This window comes from Malaya genurostris, chromosome 2 (genome assembly GCF_030247185.1).
Source record: "Malaya genurostris strain Urasoe2022 chromosome 2, Malgen_1.1, whole genome shotgun sequence".
NCBI lineage: Eukaryota > Metazoa > Arthropoda > Insecta > Diptera > Culicidae > Malaya > Malaya genurostris.
The window spans coordinates 106,671,967-106,693,484 of record NC_080571.1 but is presented as its reverse complement, the minus strand read 5'-3'; the positions used below and the strand labels follow the sequence as shown (position 1 = coordinate 106,693,484).

At 41.4% G+C, this 21,518-nt stretch overlaps 2 protein-coding genes across 8 annotated transcripts in view; one reads left to right on the top strand and one right to left on the bottom strand.

The window, feature by feature from the left end:
* The window catches only part of LOC131432679 (neuropeptides capa receptor), a 348,242-nt gene that overhangs the window by 109,902 nt on the left and 216,822 nt on the right, over positions 1–21,518 (top strand). For 5 of the 7 annotated variants that reach the window (XM_058599103.1, XM_058599105.1, XM_058599098.1 and 2 more), the window contains exon 3: positions 8,234–8,905. In XM_058599103.1, coding sequence (XP_058455086.1) covers positions 8,540–8,905 — 366 coding nt within the window. In that variant the 5' untranslated portion in view covers positions 8,234–8,539. The remainder of the gene's footprint in view (positions 1–8,233; positions 8,906–21,518) is intronic. The other 2 variants (XM_058599104.1, XM_058599100.1) reach the window with 1 other exon arrangement.
* Positions 64–4,587, bottom strand: LOC131428744 (uncharacterized). The gene has a single exon (XM_058592787.1). The coding sequence runs from the start codon at positions 4,585–4,587 to the stop codon at positions 64–66; it is 4,524 nt and encodes a 1,507-aa protein (XP_058448770.1).

Below are 21,518 nucleotides of genomic sequence, written 5' to 3'. Positions count from 1 at the left end.
TGACGCGCCACCTACGATGACCGATGAGGCGCCGCGTAGCGTTATGTTGAATCGACGAGGGACCTAGTCGTAACATTCCCCCACCCGTGAACCATGATGAGCAACTGGATCTGCTGGAACACCTGGATCAGGTTCACGACACTTCACGACATCCAAAACAGCCAATCTTGTAGCTGGTCTTCGTAAGGTTCCCGACGATGTCCTTACTAGTGCCTGCCGAACTCGACCATCCCGTCCCAGGATTACTTCCGCTATTCGTCCCCGAATCCACTGGTTCCTCGCCGTTTCGCCAGCAACCAACACCAGATCGCCAACTTCCAGGTCTTTGACTTCTTCGAACCATTTGCATCTCCGCGTGATGATCGGCAGATACTCCTTCAGCCACCGCACCCAGAACTGGTCCGTGATATGTTGTGCCAACTTCCAGCTGTTGCGAAGGGTCGCTCGATAATCTACGGGTTCAGTAGGAAGCATTTTGACACCGGTGGAGCTGCCTAGTAAAAAGTGGTTGGGTGTCAACGCTTCTTGGTCAGCCGACTCTAACGGTATGTATGTTAGTGGTCTCGAGTTTATCATGGCTTCCGCCTCGTAAAGAATGGTTTCAAACGTTTCGTCGTCCGGTTTACGAGGTGCCTCCCAGATCGTACCGACAGCTTCTTTCACCGAGCGTACAAGTCTCTCCCACGCCCCACCCATGTGTGGGGATGCCGGTGGAATAAATTTCCAGCTTGTTTGAGCGCTAGTGAAAGTAAGGGCAAGAGCGCGTGTAGTGGCTTCAATTTCCGACATAAGTTCGTTGCTCGCCCCGTGAAAACAAGTCGCGTTGTCCGTCCATATCTCACGTGGTGGTCCTCGGCGTGACACGAATCGTCGTACTGCCATAATACAGGACACGGTGCTCAGAGAATGTACAACTTCCATATGGACAGCTCTCAGTGTCAGGCAAGTGAAGAGTGCCACCCAGCGCTTGACGTTGTTTCTGCCGGCCTTGACCAGTACAGGGCCAAAATAATCCAAGCCGACGTATGTAAATGGTCGTACGAATGCTGATAGTCGCATCTCTGGAAGCGGAGCCATGGCTGGTGATCTGGGAACTGCTTTCATTACATGACACCAGGTGCATTTTTTGGCCACTTTCATAACGAGCGATCGGAGTTTACCAATCTCGAAGCGTTGCCGAATTTCATTTACGATGACTTCACGGTTGGCATGACGAAAACGGCGGTGGTACCAGTCTACAATGAGGAATGTGATTAGATGTGTGTTAGGGAGAATTGCGGGAAACTTAGCCTCGTAGGGCGCAAATGGCGCAGCACCTATGCGTCCACGCATACGTAAAACACTGTTTTCGTCTAAGAACGGCCACGTTCTGAAAATCGGACTAGACTTGGCGACGATGCGGTGCCGGTTTGTTGGGGGACCTTGGGATTTAGTCAACGTAGAAATTTCGTTCGGAAAGGCATCGCTTTGCGCCATCCGCCAAAGCGCATATTCAGCCCTTTGCAACTCATTCTGGTCCAGCAATCCAAGTTTTAGAGGTTGTCCCTCGCTCCGACGTCGTAGATTATCGAGATAGCGTAGAACGTATGCTATTGCACGATGGAGTCTGGTCCACGAACTGAACCGAGAAATATCAATGATCGGAGCGAAATGTCCAAGGTTTGTGCAGTTAGGACGCATTTCTTCTTGTGTTTCCGGGATGGGACTATCTTCAGGCCACATATCTTTAAGGTTTTGCAGAATTTCTTCAGCCCGAAACCACGGATTGTTCATCGAGAGTTGTAGTCCTTGTTTCCATTTTGTAGCAATATCCGCTAAGTTGAGCTTAGAAGAAACGTGTCTCCAATCCTTCGACTCAGTTGACATCAATATTTCACCCACGCGAACAGCAACAAATTGTTGATATCGGCGATGATCCTTTGATTTGATCCAAGCGAGTGTTACCGTTGAATCAGTCCACATAAACTGACGAATGATGGGAAACGAGTGGTAGGATTTGATCATGTTCAACATTCGGGTTCCAAGCGAAGCTGCCATCAGCTCGAGCTTAGGTATGGATAGAGTTTTTAAAAGTGCGACTTTGGTCTTGGCACCGACGAATGCCACTTGAACTTGTCTAGCTTCTTCTACACGAAAGTACGCCACGCCCGAGTATGCCATCTCGCTGGCATCCACAAAAATGTGAATCTCTAGGTTGTCGAAGTTTTTTGGAAAGGGTGAACGAAAATAACATCGGGGAATGCGTAAAGCACCGACTTCCGGAAACAGGTTCGTCCATTGCCTCCAGCGAACGTAGATATCCGGTGTAATTTGCTCGTCCCATTCGATTCCTCTAGCCCAAATATCCTGCATTAATATTTTTCCATGAACCAGGAAAAACGCAATAAATCCGAGAGGATCGAATAAACTCATGATCACTCTAAGCACTTCGCGCTTGGTGGGAATGTGTTCATCGTCGAGAATTTGTTTTATATCGCTCCGCATGTTAATAGAGTATACAAAAACGTCTTCCTTCGGCAACCATTTCATTCCCAGAACGGATTCCAAAGTTTCGTCTCTCTCCAGGAACAAATTCTTCACCGCATCTGACGTGAGTTCGCCGATACCACGCAACACATCCATATCGTTTGATAAGAAATGCCGTAGTGTAAAACCTCCTCGGGAATGGACAAGCTTGACTTCATTCACCACCTCTATCGCTTCTTCTACTGTCCTGAAGCTATCGAGGTAATCGTCCACGTAGTGGTTGTGCAGAATAGCAGCTACTGCTCGCGGGAATTCCTGGGAGAACTCAAGCGCGTTCGTATTTTTCACAAACTGGGCCGTGGCAGGCGAACATGTGGCCCCAAACGTTGCAACATCCATGATGTAGATCTGAGGACAATCTGTAGCATGATCTCGAAACAGGAAACGTTGTGATTGACAATCAGGAAAGCGAATCTTGATCTGGTGGAACATTTCCATTATGTCTCCACACACTGCTACCGGGAACTGACGGAATTGACTCAACACTTGTGGAAGAGGAGACAGTAGGTCAGGTCCTTTCAGGAGCTTCGAATTAAACGATATTCCGCCCACCTTGGCCGCTGCATCCCAGATCAATCGGATCTTACCGGGCTTGTTCGGATTAGTCACGACACCCAGTGGTAAGTACCACGTACGACACACATCAACAGAAGTTAACTCGATTATAGACGCCTTATGTGCGTAGCCCTTCTGCACGTAGTCCGCAATTTGCTTTCGCACATTCTCTCGTAGTACTGGCTCTCTTTCAAGTCTCCGTTCCAGGGATTCCATGCGGCGGACCGCCATGAGATAACTATCGGGAAACTCCGGGTTGTCGGTGTTCCACAGAAGTCCCGTTTCAAAGCCGATTCCCGATTGTGTACGTCGCGTAGTCTCTTTCAGGATTTGCTTTGCTCGTTTTTCGTCTGATGATTCTAGGATGGCACTGGGCACTGTTACACCGAAATTTTCCAGCGCGAAATAGTTTCGAAGTTGTTCATTCATTTCACGATCAGAATCAGAAACAGTTCCGAGGTGAAAGTTAACGATTGCAGTTCTACTAGACTGCCCGGGAATACATCCATAAATGCTCCAACCCAAACGGCATTTGGCACCGATAGGATCTCTAGGGCCTCCTTCGCGAAGTTTAAGCGGAACACACAGTCGTAGATTGTCTAAACCGATTAGCAACTGAGGTTGGACAAGCTCATAATCGTCTAATGGTAGACCTTGTAAATGAGGAAAACGGCGCGCTAGATCATGATACCGGAGGGTTTGAGAGGGGAGAAGCAAGCGACGGACAGTCCGGACATTGTTTAAACGGTACCGTTGGTTTCCGGTTTTACCGGAGATATCTAGTTGTACACGTTGAGATTCGGACTCAACTCGACTGACGTTACCAGTCCACTGTAGAGTGAGCGGTTCATTTGAACCGGAGACATCAAGTAACTGCGCGATAGATTGATCTAGTAGAGTGTACGATGAACCTTCATCTATAAATCCGAAAACAAGTCGAGAGCGGCTTCGCCCGTAGAGAATCACAGGTACCACTCTAAACAGTGGCCAATTGAACTCACCAGACGAGACATGACTAGCAGAAACACTCACACTACGAACGGGAGGAAGTGAAGAATGTAGGAGAGTATTATGTTTCTGACGACACCCATCAATTTCGCAACCGGTCCATGATCGACAAGGCCACTTGCCATGGCTATTTAGACACGTTCTACACAGACTCTTTTGCTTAACAAGCTTCCAACGTTCATCCACACTGGCCGCTTTAAATTGAGAACACTCGACCACACGATGACCTTCACGCCCACAGGCGAAACATGTTTTACCTGTATGATGATTTCTTACTGTTCTATCTGCATTTTCAGAAGGCACAATCGCAGATGAGTGGGTATAGCTCACGCTGGTTTCTTTGGATTTCCGCTTCTCGCTTCGAACCTGGTTTCCAAAATTCGGAAGGTCGTAGGTCACCTCGCTGGCAGCATTAACGAGTCCTGACATAAATTTGCCGAATGTTTCCAAATTTGCTACCTGATGTCTTCCCTTGAATTCACCCCAACTCAACCGCATGGTTCCAGGAAGCTTTTCCGCCAATGTTCCAATGTTACGACTAGGTCCCTCGTCGATTCAACATAACGCTACGCGGCGCCTCATCGGTCATCGTAGGTGGCGCGTCAACTGTCAACTAGCTCCTCAACCGTCGTCAAATGTCATCAGGAAGAAAAGTGCAGTTCATTTACAAAATTTTTCATCAAAAGCAATATGCATTTAATTTGAAGCCCAGTAGTTTATTTCAAACCAATATTTGAATCGGTTTAAATACTGTAAGTAACAAAAATATTCATTTGAACCCAGCAAGGCTAATTATAGTATTGTATATTAGGCTACGATCAATATTTAGCACACTGGCCGACCCACTTCCGAATTCCCGTTTGTGCACCAAAATTTGTAAGTCGCATGTAAAATATAAATATGAATTAAAATAAAGTTAAACTGAATTCCAGCTTGAAGCTGACCACACATAAATTTCGTCTGCTATCAGGAGTTTGGCTTGCCATTCGAAAATCCAAATCCACCTCAACATACTTCAAGAAATTTTGTGAGGTTAGGAAACGATGGATGATCGTGCCGACACGTGTGTTAATGTTACCGGCTATAATTGCCAATCTTGTGAACGTCCAGATGAAGCGGAGCAGGAGATGGTTCAGTGCTGTTTGTGTCTCCTATGGGAGCATTTCGGATGCGCCGGAGTAGATTGTTCCGTAAAGGAACCTGGTGTAAAATATGTATGCACGACTTGTCGTAACAAACAGAAAACATCCGCTTCAAACTTCAGCAAAAATCTGCTCAAGCCTTCGTCCAGTTCAGTAAGGGTTACTCGATCAGGAACTCATCGAAGTAAGCAATTTTCAACTGCCCAAGGCAGTGCAGTTTCCAGTAACCGAGCCATACTCGAGGAGCAACTGAAAATGGTTGAAGAGGAACGACTTCTTCGCGAGCAAGAAATGCAGGAGCAGAAGGAGATCAAACTTCGCGAGATGGAAGAAGCCGAACGCCAATTGAACGAGAAAAAATTACTTATTGGAGAGGAGAAATGGATCCGCCAGCGTATGCTAGAGGACGAATCTGCCATAAAAGTATTACAGCAAAAGGCGCGACGAGAGTCGCTGGAAAAGCGAAATGAAATCCTTCGTCAACTTGCGGAAAGCAGCAGCCGGAATGAAACAATTCCAAATCTTAACGAGAAAGTGACGAGCTGGCTGGTAAGGCAAAACGAAGTGGATGCCTCGGGAGAAAATGTACCTGAATTATATGAAAGGGAGAAAGTTCCTTCGCTTCCATCAAAGCGCGACGGTTCAATAGGTAATCCACTAGAACACGACGCTTCTGAGATTGGAAAGCGGAGTCTCGATTCACGTCAGGTCGATTCATTGCCGCTAGGACGAACATCGCATCGGATCACTCGGTTTCCACCGTTAGTTAATCCAACTTCGATTCCCCGACAGAACGATTCGGCATCGGAATGCAACAGCAGTTTCCGCTGGACGGCTGAGCATATAAAATACTCAGATCGAACCCCTCAACTTCCCCCTGTGAAAGGGCGTTGTAGGCAAATCGGTGTTCTCACTCAGCAACAAATCGCCGCGCGTCAAGTATTGGGAAAAGAATTGCCGATTTTCAGCGGCAATCCGGAGGACTGGCCCATCTTCGTCAGTAGTTACGAGCAGTCGACGGCTATGTGCGGATATTCGGATGCAGAAAATCTCATCCGGTTACAGCGCTGTTTAAAGGGCAACGCATTAGAGTCGGTGAAAAGCAGGCTTCTTCTGCCATCAAGCGTGCAGCACGTCATCGAGACACTGCGCACGTTATTCGGTAGGCCTGAACTTCTGATCCGGACTCTTCTAAACAAAATTCATCAAATTCCATCACCAAGGCCCGATCGGCTGGACACGTTAATGCAGTTTGGACTGGCAGTTCAAAACCTTGTAGATCACTTGAAAGCAGCCGGTCAAACAAATCACCTATCGAATCCAACACTATCAGGAGTTTGGCTTGCCATTCGAAAATCCAAATCCACCTCAACAGGGGGTATGGAAACAAAATGTCTGAAAACTACAAAGATCTAATTAGTTGCCATCGAGATGGTGAAGAGACGGAGAAAGGGGGAACGAATAGTTAGTGACAAAAAAAAAAGATCTTGTTAGTTCCAATGAAGATGGTGGACAGGGACGGGGATCGAGAGAATCGGGCGGATGTTAGTGTCGAACCTGTAGGTATATACACAGTGTTGGCGATTGCCGAAAATTTGACAGAAGCTGCTATATATACAACATTTTCAATCCGGTAGAAGATGCTACAAGAACTCGAGTCTCTCAATGCATGAACCGCGAGAGAATTTTTCTACATTCCGTCGCTCCACTTCATACTCTGAGTATTTCACGGCCCTTACAAAAATTACAGTCTGGTAATGATCATTGCTGTGTGGAATTTCCCAAGAGAGAATCGCAAGTTGACAATTATCGCAGAAAATCGAGTCGATGATTCAACTTGATGATTCTCATACTAGGTTGTAATATTTCAAAACCCTTGTGTGGAGCATTCACATACATTTTCATAGACACAACTTACACAAAGGTTATATGCACATAGTTAGAATAAGCGGCAATAGTAAAATGATTCTATCGCAATTATCAACTGCCTGTATAGAATCGGATCGCGAAACGAGAATAAGCGACCGTTTGTTGCTTCAGAGAAGATCCCCACAGCAGCGTGCTAACCTTTGATTCTCAGAAATGTCATCGAGAGAAATTCGCTCTCGCACTGGTGTCGATTCTATGTTAAATGAGCCATGCCGGGTTTTTGTTGTTGCGATGATTTCCAACTCTCTTTGATGGCACTGATTCAATCGTTAAAGTGTTGCCAGTGAACGTTCTTTGATACGATAAAAGCCATCCTGGCATATACATATAACCTCATGTTAGTCATTCATAATTACTAATTGTTCATAGCTGTAGTGTAAGAGTAATCACTAACAATAACGTTTGAATTAGCATTCCAAAATCCAAGTCAAACAATGATTCTGAAATTTTCACAGAATAATCTAAACTAATTTTCTAAGTGACTGTCAGTTGGGTTTTTGATATTCGTCACCGTTTCAGAGAAAATCATATTTGAAGCTTGAAAATAGCTCTTTAAAACGCCCTAAAACACACTGGCCTCAGCCCTTACGAGCAACGGTGCGAAAAATGGAAAAAAATCTTCCAAATTTGACTCAACACCTTTTTGCAATATGAGAAGGTTGTGCTATTTTATGCCCAAATGAACTTTCTTGTTTTCAGTCAAGATTTAGTGAAAGGATTTCAAAAAATCTCTTAGCAATATTGATAAAAATATGAGTAATACGAGAATGCCATCAAGTGGATTAAAAATGTTTTTTTTTGTATTGATCCTAGTGCCGAATAAAAAGCGTGTGATAATAAATTGTTACCTCTTTACAAATGGACTCGAAAATTTTGTCAAATACTCGAGTCTCGTTTGTAACGGGATTTCCGTAACGTTGCCAACAACCATTCATCAGTTTGATTCCTCAAAATTGATAAAAGAAAGCTTTTATGTTGAAATGAACTCCTTATTGCCAATCGGCTGAACACTTTCCTACGACCCATACACTTTAATAGCTCTTGAACATGCATATATTCCACCAATCCGACAGGGTGACAATCTGATAAAACCACCGATAATGAGTTATATTACCGTTCTCGTCATCCCCAACATCACCGACGCTGACACCATCGTCAACACCTTCAGCGCCTTCCGTTTCCTTTGATGCCAGCGCTACACCCCGGGCACTGCTGCGTGTCACTCCGATCAGAAGAAACTGTCACCTAATTAGGGAGCAGTTGACTACACGATAGCTCGTGGCAGTGCAACTTGAACCCAAACCAGCAGAAAATCGAATCAACCCTAACCGAGCAGCACATTCTCCTTGCCCGCATACCGTTCTTATAGTGGAAGGAGGATGCCTTTCAACAGCTTCGATAGTAATAGCGTCGATATCGGTGGCGTGTCCCAGCGGTATCCGAATGCAACAGCCGTACTCTTTGCCGTGCTACTACTATCCACTCTGCCTCGTGAGGCAGTCTCAGCCACGGTGAATCCGAACTCGTCCTCATCCCCTGAGCTTTGCTGGCTGGCACTGCTGAATTGTAGTGATTTCGCCGAAGGAAACTTTACCATCCATGGACAGCAATCCAATCTGTCGTCTGACCCCTACCCGCCGTGGGATCTGTGCGATCGGGACACTGTTGACTTCCAGTGTACCGTGCAGCAGTACCTGGAGTATGCCCGAGGACCGCAGCAGATGCCACTGACGACCGCACTTCTGGTAAGTACAGAAACTTTTCCACGTCGTTGAATAAACTTAGCGGTATCCATTGATCCGGAAGGATGTGGTGTGGGAATGAAAGTGTGTATGTGTGTATGCGTGTGTGTGTGAGAGAGAATAGAGAAACGTTCAATGACGTTTGTTACTTGGAGTGTACCCGAAGGAATTTCAATGAACTAATAGCTGTTTTGGGGTAGCTGTGGGAGTGCCAAGTGGAAAATTAATTACACCTTTGCAGCAAAAAAAAATCGGATATCATTCTAATTGAATATCTTCAGCAATTGGAACTGAAGCCATCACCGATCAGAGAGCTGTTCTACATTGGGATAAATGAAATCCGTGGCTCTGCTTCGAGTGATTTACATTCCCATACTGGTTTGTATTTTACTTCGCATCAGAAACAGACTTTGATTTACTGTATTTTATCCTCGCAGCTACATTAAAATGGAAATGAGGATAGTGAATAATTTCGTAACACCACATTAAAAATCTCTTTTCACCCACTTATTGGTGAAACAATGCCTTTCCCATAAATGTAGGTGTGTATGCTACCGGTTCCGGGACTGCCGGCTCAAAACGTGGAAGATTGATACTGTTAACAGGAATTCGGTTGATCATTAATTAAACCCTTTCCAATGGATGAAATTTGGTGCAATTCGCACGCTCTCCATTTTTCATTTAAATGTATATATAGAGGAGCAATTCCAGGAATGAGTAGACGAAAAAGTGACAAAATCAGACTTGACCTTCTCCGATTTGGATGAAACTTTACACATGGCTTCAGTATGGCAAACCATAAGTTTTGAACCGATGGAGAGGTCAATCCGACTCATGACAGATTTTTAAAAAGGGAGTACGTATTTTTGCATTTCACAAAAATTGCCTTTTTCAAATCGTTGTAACCATCGGAAACCGTTAATTGTATAAAAATGGCGTTCAGGAAGAAGTTGTAGGGAATCCATTGGGCACTCTAAAAAAAAAAATAAACATTGAAAAAAGTTTTTGATTTTGTTTTCTCAATAATTACAAAATAATACAAAAAAGTAAAATAAAGAAAAATTAAGGGTTTTAATTTTTTAATGTGGAACACATTTTTGTTTTCTATATAGCGGTGCAAACTAGAAACTCAAGAAAAATACACGTAGAAATGTGGTCAGGTTTTGAACAATTACAGCTCAGTCAATTTTGTATCAATTATTAATATTATGTCACCATTTGATTGGAAATATTTCTACGTATTGATTTGAATGTTCATGGCCATGTATTTTTAATTTTATATCATTGAAAAGTTGATTAATAGCTAGCAGTGTCCTATTTTGGCTGCAAAAAATCTCCGGCATACCGGATTTCCCTGCCATAGCCGACGGTTTTGAAGGAGTAAGCGATATATCGAAGGGAAAGCAGCGCTCTGATTGGTCAATCGAAGCAAAAGCAAAGCTGTTGGAAGCGAATCTACAAATAGAAGCGAAATTATAGCTAACGTTTCAGTCTTATGCGTAGCTTGCTAGAGGTAGGTTGTTGCTACACAGCAAGACAAAAAGTGCCATAAACGATTTGAAGCTTTTATTGGTATGCTCTGATCTTGTGTCATGCAAGATTGGATGAAATCCCATGTTATGTCGTTTCGCCTGAGAAATTGACAACTACCCCAGGGTAAATTTTGAGTGCATAAGACTAATTTCTAATTTATATAAGATGAACTCGATTGATGATAAGATAAAGTTTATCGCTTCAACCAAAATCGCAGAAGGATAGTAATGGTAGAGAAACGCTATAAAAATAACTGCTACCGTACAAAACTTGAACACAAGCTTGGAGAAGAGAAGCTAAAATATCGATATCCGTATCGCAAGCATATACAAATATATAATTGTATACATTTGGGCTATTGATGTAATTTCGTCGGCTACGAAACAAATACAAATCACGATAAATAGAGTCTATATTCTGGGTTCGCGTGTTCGGTGTTGATTCCTAATAAGGATCAATCTAAGCAGACTCTTGTGCATTTGCGGATTCAAAAGTGTGACGATCAATTGAAAATGTCAATCATTGGAAATTTTGGTTGCCTTGTTCCACATCAACGGCTCGAACAACCCCATGGGGCTGATTCTTGTAGTTTTTTTTGATAATTTTTAATTTAAAGCTGTTATTAAAACCTACACATTGGTAGCTATCCCATCCGTGCCTTTTGAAAAATGAAGAAGTTACAGCTAAAACAGTTAGTTCTTCTCGTTGTAATTCGGAAATCGTTCATCGTACAAAAATGGCGTACAGGAAGAAGTTGTAGGGAATCAATCGGGCACTCTTAAAAAAATATACACTGAAAAAAAATTTGATTTTTTTCTTTATAATTTAAAAATGAATCAAAATAATGAATATATTTGGTTTCTTAAGTGTTTCGATAAGGGTGGTCTTTGATGTGTGGGAACGTTATCCTAGATTGAGCGACGTAGAGTAGTCATGTTACACAAGTACAGTGGCGTATCTTGGTGAGGGCAAAGGGGGCACTGACCCGGACGCAACGTTTGAGGGGGCGGCAAGCCATTCTTCGGGACCTTTTTTTTTTTGCTCGTCCAAGTCAGCATCCCGGAGATGGAGTTCAGCCTTTTGTTTTTTTTTCGCTAAGCCAACGATAGGGGCGCAAATCTTATTTTGCCCCGGGTGCCGCCAAATTTCATCGGTACGCCATTGCACAAGTAAAACCAAAACCAGGAATAACTCGAAAAATTACTTTTGCGCGAGCACCTGAAAAAAATTCACAGTGTTGCCACAAGAAAACACAACTAAGGTAGAAAACTGACGGCATAAGCTCTCAGAAACAGTTACAAATCGAATCGTTCTGCCAACTGAACTACTGTGGATGTGATGATACACAACTCAGAAGACTTCCCGGTAGAAAAGAACTTGGTATTTGATCTGACTGTTCACGGACGGTGTGGTTCACATTTTTTTTCGATCCCGATTTCGATTCGATGGAAGAATTTCGCACACAAAAACTTATTGCACATTTCCCCTACCAGGCGATCTCTGTGTAGCCGAAGTCAGACAAATTCACCTGAGTAGCTGTATAGTTTACATTTGTTTCAAAATGTTTGAAAATTAATGTAAACATCTTTGAGGAATCGTAGTGCGAATTAAATTTTTAGGTGCCTTCCGAAACGAAAACCAAAAATGAAATAAGTTTATTTGGTTATCGACTATCCAAATCTGCAAACCCGATAAACCTGATTAATTTATGTGAAATAGACATTTTTATGCTAATCACTCTGTATCCTCGAAACCGGAAGTTGGATCTGACAAGATGTCTTATAGAATTTAAAGACTTTTCATTTAAATTTTCGATAATTCTTAGACTTCATTTGAATCTTAAAACGGGTCAGCCATTTACGAGAAAAATGAGTTGCACAATTTTAATTTCGTTTCACATGTCCTCCTGTAACTCCGGAACCAGAGGTCGGAACCAAACGTAATTCAGGAACCTTGTTTGGGAGCATACGACTTTTCATATAAATCTGAGATTGTAGAAAACGGTTGAGTCATCTCTGAGAAAATATAGTGAAATTATTTGTCACACACGCATTTGCTGATCTCGACGAACTGATTCGAATGGTATATGGGTGTTATGTCCTTCCAGCATTTATTGCTGTAAGTAGTTTAAATCAATATAATTATGGAATTGCTTTCAACTCGAAAATGCTTGCCATCATCTAGTTTACATGTGTCATATTAGAACAACTATGTTGCCAAAAACGAACCGTGCTAAAATAGGTCCGAGGCAAAATATCATGCTGTACACAGTCTTTTGGGTACTTAGAAACAAATGTATGTGACAGTATGAAAAATCGTGTTTTATGTTGCTCCCAAGCAATTCTTTGCCAAACATCGCTCAAAACTTCTACTACTGGAATAGGGGAAAAAGTCGCTTACACAAAAATTTCGATATCTCCGTTAAAAATGGACGGATTTTAACAATCTATGGCTTGTTGGATAGGTATTACCATGCGGAATCTAAGTCTGAAAATATATTCTGTATTCAAGGTCAATTGTGACAGATACTGTCAAAAAACCGAAAATTTTGATATAAAACTTCGTATAACTCAAAAAGTAAACATCCTATCTCAAAACCATTCAATAGCGTTCAGGGTGACGGGGAGACCTTTCATTTGCGATTAGTTTGATTAAAATCGGTCCAGCCATCTCTGAGATCTCGACCTCTTAGTTGACAACACATACACACACACACACACACACACACACAGTTTTCCTTCCATAAGTCTGGCCTTTTTTGCGAATGGCCTCACGCAAACGACGCATAACGGCCAATTAATATTCCTTATTAACCGTTTGACCGTCCGGACGATTTTGCAACACGATTTGCTTCGCCGATTCAATGTTTTTTTCAGTAACAGATGTTGTTGAGAGGCCAGGGATCTCATCATGATCCAAGCTTGTACGACCACCTTTAAAGCGTTTATACCACTCGTATGCCTGTGTTTTTCCTAGACACTAAAGGCCTTTTCTAACATTTTCAACGTTTCGTTTCCATTTGCAACACAAAATTTGATGCACGCACTTTGTTCTAAATTTTCATTCATTATAAAAATCGCCACACGAAAATTTTTCAACTTCTTTGTATAGACGCCAAACAAAAACTAATCGTACGATATGCGTCAAAATTTGACAGAATGTGTATGAAAGTGTTGCCAACGTTGAGAGAATAAAAGTTTACCGATTGGACAAGCGCGGGAATTTTAAAATGAAAATTCCGGTTCTTTTTTGATCATAAGGTATTTTGCTTATCCAATATTTGATCGATAAGATCTTGAATTAGTAATTAATTTTTACCGCGTTGACTGTAAAATGATGATTCGATTGCCGGATAATTTTAATATTTTTTTTCTTTTTGGTGGGCAGTAGAACAAATATTACATTCAAAATGGGCATTCGACCAGACAAAATTTAGGAACCACTTTTATAAACGGAATGATATAGATTTTATGAAAAAAAAATTTAAATTTTATAAATTGTTCACATTTTTGTCCAATCGAAACCATTTAGGCGTAAATTTAAGAAATGTGTAAAAACAATCAAAATACCGTCTGACATGAAGTAATGATGCTAAAAGATGGCAAATATAATATTATTTTTAAATTTGTCTTTTAACCCTGCTAAATTATTCCTTTGGTTTGGTTACTTCCTTTTGGAGGAAAATCGGTGAAATACTAGGTGGAGCAGTCTTCATTTTCGCAATACATTTTGAACAATTCTACAGAAGGAAATTTGAACACGATCTCATATCACTTTCTGGTCTCACTTTCGTGTGTTTCGAATCAATTATTTGCAGCAGTCAAGGGGAACATTACTTGCAAACGATTACCAGAAGCGAACAGCGAAACAAGCAACGTAAAATGTTATCACAGCATCCGTTCGAGCAGAACAGCTCCCATTGTCAAGGTAAATTTGAATGACAAGACCTAATGAACTGAGGCGAAAGCACCCCTCCTATTTTCAACATTCTTCGCTTCCGTCACAGTGAAAACAAATAATCGAACTATTCTGATCCTATCGTACCCTTTTAGGAAGCCTGCTTCATATTAGAAAAGATCTAAACACAAGGAAAGGCAACACGTTTTCAACAATGGCATTTCATTATATATTCTGTTGAAATCCTGAGTTGTTGATTACGGTTGATGAATTCTGATTAATTTTTAAAATGTTCCAAGACGCTTGCTGGCCATTTTGATTACTATCGAGTGAAATTCAAACTAGTTCAAGTTCATACATCCAAAATTGTAAATTATGCAAATAACTTGAAACAATGTTTTTTTTTGCATCTGTTGAGTTTCGACGTACCTTTTTCTCATTAGCAGAAAGTTGGACGATTTCCCGATTCAGTTTCCAAAATGTTTTCTAGACTTTCTTGTCAAAGTCGTCAAACGAAATATACGTCGTCTGAAAATTCTCAACTGTATTTCACCTTACAAGTTTAGTAATTGAAATTAAATTCTATCCGGAAGTGATGAACAAACAACGCACGGATACGATGTTTATTCAAGCTCAGAGAGTAAAACATATGTTTGATTCCGATTACACCCTCGAGTAATTTTCACATTCTTGTTATTCATATGTGCGTAGCTTTGTAAATACAGAATAGTTTGCAAAGCAGGATACTACTTTTACCATTCGAAACCGAACAATCATCTATCAAAATAATGCAATTTATGTACGATACCTGCGACAAACGCTCACAAGGGACTCGTTGCATTTGCTCAAACCGATCACTGTTATGGTTGTAGGGTAGTTTGCTTACTTTAAACCTATCAGGAAAGGTGCTATCCTATTAAATTAATTATCACGTATAGCAAATGTTGTAAGCAATATTAACAATTTCAATGAGAGTAGAACACATAATGCTATAGAATATTTCGAAGCAACGAAGAGAGTTGATGGACAAGTGCATTCTAATGAGTAGTGCGATAATAGGAGCAAAGCGACTCGGTGCCTGTTTCCATTCTCTAGTGTTACTAAGAGATAACTCGATAGATTACTGCGGAGATTGTAAAGTCATACCTGGGAAGTTGTTGAAGAGTAAATTACACCTACCTAGCATGTGCTAGTTCTGTTCCGGAATTCTATCGACCGACGGAGAAAGTTTACCAATTAAAATGTTGATACACTCTGGTGCTACACGATTCGATGTGGGTGAAATAAAGTGCATGAAACGAAAACACAGATTACAGACGTGGGTATTTCATTTTATTTAATTTTTTTCATCGTCCGGCTGTAAACATGGAAATCAACTTCAATACGATATACCATATCCATAGTAATGCACAACATCGTCGGCAGTCTTGTAGGCTTTGAATGATTTTTTCATGGCAAAAATCCTGACAGCAGAAGAAATTTGTAGCTCAATGAAAGGGTACAACGTATTCACATTCCGTGCCAAACAGTCTGATTTAAAGTTTACCATATAGACAGACAGTACAAAACGACAAAATAACTCCAGCTAATCGAGACGCCACATTAGAATTGCTAATGTAATGGCGCTTTGCTAAAACTACACAGTCCAACATAGTGCAGACTGTATCCTTTATGCGCTCAAAATCTTTTTCTGTTGTCGTACAGAAAATGTTACGTATATATGTCCGTTTCCTGTGGTGAGGATATTTCATTCTTTAGAATCAAAGACATGTACAGATTGATACATGGCCGCGAGTAACGTGATCATGCTGTACAGTAATTTCAATTAAAGTTGCAATTAAATGTTTTAAATTAAATATTCAATTTAAATATTGAGCGGGGTGATTTTTATCGGTAAAGTATGAAATAGGGACCTAGTTTTCATCCATTATTTTTTTTGTAATTGCGGCTTTCTTATAAACTTACAAGCTGTCTCGGAGAATTCTGTATCTTTCGAAATTCATATTACTAATTGAACTCAGTACTTTGCTTGAGTTAATCGAATAAAGCTAACGCATTCCCTTATTTTTTTCATTTTTACTTACATGTAGCCATAAATTTTGTTGGATTAACTGACAGATAACGTCCGAATCATCAAACGATGTTCGTTAAAGTTTAGTAAATTGTTATTTTTGTTTTCTGTTAAATAGTGAATTTATTCTACGTTCTCAACGGTGGGAATTTAATTTCACCATCATCACACCAAATTGCTAGAGTAGAGCTCTGAAATTCTCTGAGGTGGGTGAAGATATTTTCTCCGAAGTGTGCACAATGGTGAGGACTCTGGTGTACGGCTCACATAAGAGAAGCGTGGGGCACTTTGGTGAAATGCCATCACTGCACACAGAACGGTTCGAGGCGGATAAAATGAAAACTGTTTAAATCAGTGTAGCCATTCTTGATTGATACGCGTTCATGCATTTTTCAACTTTATTTTGTATATATATCAGGTGTACAACTTTGCTTCCGCCGTGGCTGTACCGGCTGAGGCTGGTCAAAATACATAGATGATAATGCCTTTAAAGTGAGTGTGTACAATGCCTAACGAATTGTCATCGCCGTTTCAGTGACAGTTGTTCCTGTTGTCGTATTATTCACGCTCGAAAATGTCTGTTTATGTGCCCAATTCTCGCCATTTGCGGGAAGTTTTACTTTTCTGTTACATTTCGAAAAAAATGCAGTTGAAGCGCATCGAATGCTCTTAGAAACTTTCGGTGATGCTGCTCTGAGTAAAAGAACGTGTCGGGAGTGGTTTCAACGTTTTAAAAATGATTTCGGTGTAGAAGACAAACATGGTGGTGGACGAGAAAAAACCTTCAAAGATGAAGAAATAGAAGCATTGCTTGATGAAGATTCGTGCCAAACCCAAGAAGAGCTTGCCGAATCGTTGGGAGTGAGTCAGCAAGCCATTTCAAAACGTCTCAAGGCCCTGGGTATGATTCAGAAAGAAGGAAACTGGGTGCCGTACGAGTTGAAACCGAGGGACATCGAGCACCGTCTATTTATATGTGAGCAATTGCTTCAAAGACAAAATCGTAAGGGGTTTTTACATCGAATCGTAACCGGTGGTTCGATACGATAATCCTAAACGCAGAAAATCATAGGGAAAGCCCGGGCATGCTACTTCGTCGAAGGCAAAACCGAATATTCACGGCGCTACGATATTGATTTGTATCTTGGTGGGATCAGCTCGGTGTGGTTTACTACGAGCTCTTAAAACCGGGTGAAACCATCACACGAGATCGCTACCGAACGCAACTGATGCGCCTTAGTCGCGCGCTAAAAGAAAAGCGGCCACAATATCAAGAGCGACATGACAAAGTCATCCTTCAACACGACAATGCTCGGCCTCACGTCGCAAAAGTGGTCGAAAAGAACCTGGAAACGCTAAAATGGGAAGTCTTGCCCCATCCGCCGTATTCCCCAGATGTCGCCCCTTTTGACTTCCACCTATTCCGTTCGATGGCACACGGCCTGGCAGATCAACATTTTCAATCTTTCGAAGAGTTGGAAAAATGGATTGCTTCATGGATAGCGTCAAAAGAGGACTCCTTTTTTCGAGCCGGGATCCGAAAATTGTCGGAAAGATGGGAGAAAGTTGTCGCTAGATTAGAAAGATCCAACAGATATACTGCTTAATACTAAGGGCTTAAAGTAAAATTACTCCCTGCGAGGGTCAAGAGTGACTGGACTGTAACGTTGAAGGCCGCATTCTGCTGTACATGAGGGTCGGTGAGGGTCCGTGAGGGTTCGCGGGAAAACCCCCAAGTCAAAAACACTCGGCGGGTGTCCGGCATGCTGGACATCAAAGAGAGTGGCCCTCGGAGAGCGGTGAATAATAGCAATGCAGGAAAAAAGGAGAAAAAAAGAGAGAAGTGAATGTTGTAATAAATGGAATTACGAAGGGGTTCGAAGTGGTGGAAAGGGGGGGGGGGCGTTTCGAAAGAAGTTGAAAGCGACAAAAGATCAAGTTAATTGTCTCAAAAGATGGTGAAAAGATGAAGAAGGGGGATGTAAAAAGTGTTAGTAAATTCATAAAGAGTTCCGAAGAAGATGGTGGACAGCCGGGGGATCGAGAGAGTCGAGCGGATGTTAGAAACAAACCTAATGGTGAATATTATTCTTGGTTGCATAATCGATAGAGAATGGAAGCAGGCTTACTAAGGAAGCACTAAACTAAACTTGTGGATTAGATACTAAATCATTCTAAAGCTAAATCTAGAATTTAGGTATTGGAGTTGGAAGGACTGTTTGAGATTATGTTTAAAAAAAATTGTTTTATGGTATTGCGAGACAGGGTAAAATCAAATACATAAGAACATCGAATGAATAGACGACACATACTGGAGAAAGGTTCATTATAGCCATAATTAGTGCGAGCGGTTTGAATTATCAGGAATTGATGAGATCGAAGATTTCGAGAATGGATATTTAAATTTAGTTTGTCTAACAATTCGGGTCAATTTGAGATTGCAACAGATCTACCACGAATATTGCCCTGGAGAGATCTCGGCGAACAGATAACAGGTGTAGATCGATCAGTTTACAGCGTTCCTGATAGCTTGGGAGGTTGTTAGGATCTCTCCAAGAAACACTACGAAGAGCAAAGCGAAGAAATTTACGCTGAATAGCCTCGATGCGATTGATGTCCAGTTGATAATAGGGCCCAGACGACAGAAGCGTATTCTAGGATAGAACGAACCAGTGCGCAATATAGTGCTTTTAAGCAATATATGCTTTTAAAGTTCTTTACGATTCGAAAAATAAAACCAAGTGTCTTGGAAGCCTTAGAGATAATATAATCGACGTGATGTTTGAAACTAAGTTTAGAGTCCAAAAAGACTCCCAGGTCCTTTACAGTCGATTCTCGCTTGAGGATAGTTCCGGAAATAGTATAGTTAAATACTACGGTTGTGTGTTTGCGAGTAAAAGAGATCACGGAACATTTAGATGGGTTTAATACCATTCTATTGAGGTCGCATCAGATGGAGAAAATATCCAACTGTTTTTGTAGGAATCTGGCATCTTCGTGATCTTTAATAAGATGGAACAATTTAAAATCGTCGGCAAAAGATAATTTCAAGCATTGCATCGAATGGTTCAAATCGTTCAGATAAAGTAAGAATAAAAAGGGTCCAAGATGACTGCCTTGTGGTACACCCGAGTTAGCTCGAAAAGGTTCAGCTGTACAGTCTCCGATTTTAGTTATCATACTACGGCCAATCAGGTACGAATGCAACCAATTCAAAATTGATCCATTGAATCCAAGTCTGTCAAGTTTAGCAATAGCTATTTGGTGATTTATTTTATCAAAAGCAGCGGAGAAGTCTGTATATATGGCGTCAACCTGTTGTCGTGCCTGTAGCGACTGAATTACGTAGGATGTATAACATACCAGGTTTGTTGATGTGGATCGTTTTGGCATAAAACCGTGTTGAGTTGAAGATATGTAGCTAGAGCAGTTGTGGGTAATGAAGTCCAAAACGATTATTTCAAAAACCTTAGATGCAGCACATAATGCAGCAATTCCGCGGTAATTTGATATATTGCTTTTATCACCTTTTTTAAATACAGGAAAGATGAACGATTCCTTCCATGAATTAGGAAAAATTCCTGAGCGCAAGGAAATATTGAATAATATCATCAAAGGAACCTGTAGACTTTCCGAGCAATTCTTAAGAATAATGGAGGGTATTCCATCAGGTCCAGCGCTTGATGATCTTTTCAGTTTAGTTAAGGAAGCTTTCACCATATCTATGGTAATAATGGGATGGGGACCAACGGGGGGGCGTAAAGGAACATTGTTGGCAGCTTCGAAGATGTTATTACTAGGCAGATTTTCTTCACAGAAAACGCTGCTGAAGTGTTTGCCAAAGAGATCACAGATATCACGCGGGGTCGATGCTTGCAGAGTGCCGAGCGACATATGATTAGGTAACCCTGATTCCTTTCTTTGTTCATTAACGTGATTCCAAAACCTTTTAGGGTGGGATTTAAGATTCTTCTGGATGCGACATTGAAAGGCATAGTGGAGCGATTTATTCAATCGTTTATAACGATTGTTGTGGAACAGATAACAAGATCTAGAATGAAGAGGAGGCTTTTTGGTGAATTTCCTCAAAGCGCATCGTTTGGCTCGTTTAAAACGCTTCAAAGTTCGGTTTGACCACGGTGGACGGAGTGGTTTTTTTCGTAGCTTTTTGGGTATAAACTGATAAACAGCGTCGGTTATTTTATGAGTCCAAAGATCAACGGCAGAATTACAATCACGATTTGATAGTAAATAGTTCCAATCCAGTTCCATCAGAAATCTATTCATTTCATTGAAATTACCATTTCTGTAGTCAAAGAAAGTTGATTCAGAGACGTCATTGAAAACAACAGACGGAGAATCACGAATGGCAATGTGAAGTGGGGGATGATATTGGCAAGATTTAACGAGCGGGGAGGGTGCGAGGGTTATTAAGCAAGTATGTATGAGTTCAAGACTAACAAAGCAGAGATCAAGCAGGCGATTGTTGCTATTATTTTGATCGTTAAACTGTACTAGTCTTGTTTCAGGGAAGTAGGTGTTTTAGACGAGCTTGCAATATCGGGAAATAAATAATTAGACGAAGAGCGAGACCATTCTATGCCGGGGAAATTATAGTCGCCTATAATAATCATCTTATCGTCTAAAGCCATTTGATTTTCAATTTGTGAGAGCGAGTTCAAATGCTGATCAAACAGGGACATATCATTGATGCGATCAGGCGGGATATAAAGAACACAAATATATAGCGTGTAATCTGAAAACATGAGAGCAACCCAAAGCTGCTCGACACCGGTGCAGTTCAAGAGAGACAACTGTTGAGATTTGAATTTTGAGCGACAGGCTAGTATAACACCACCGCCGCTTTTTTATGGCTGTTCTGCTCGGTGCGATCCTGCCTGTAAACAGAGAACGAATCACCGAATATTTGCTTAGAGAGAGTGTTGCCGTTTAACCATGTCTCCGTAAATAAGTTTCATTTTGAAATTTTGACCACTAAGGTGTTAGCCTTTCGAAATCCGCACACTCAAAATTTATTAGAAAAAAATCGAGTTTCATTCGTTTATAATCCAATTTTTAGAGAGTACTGCGAAACAATTAGAATTAACTTTGATC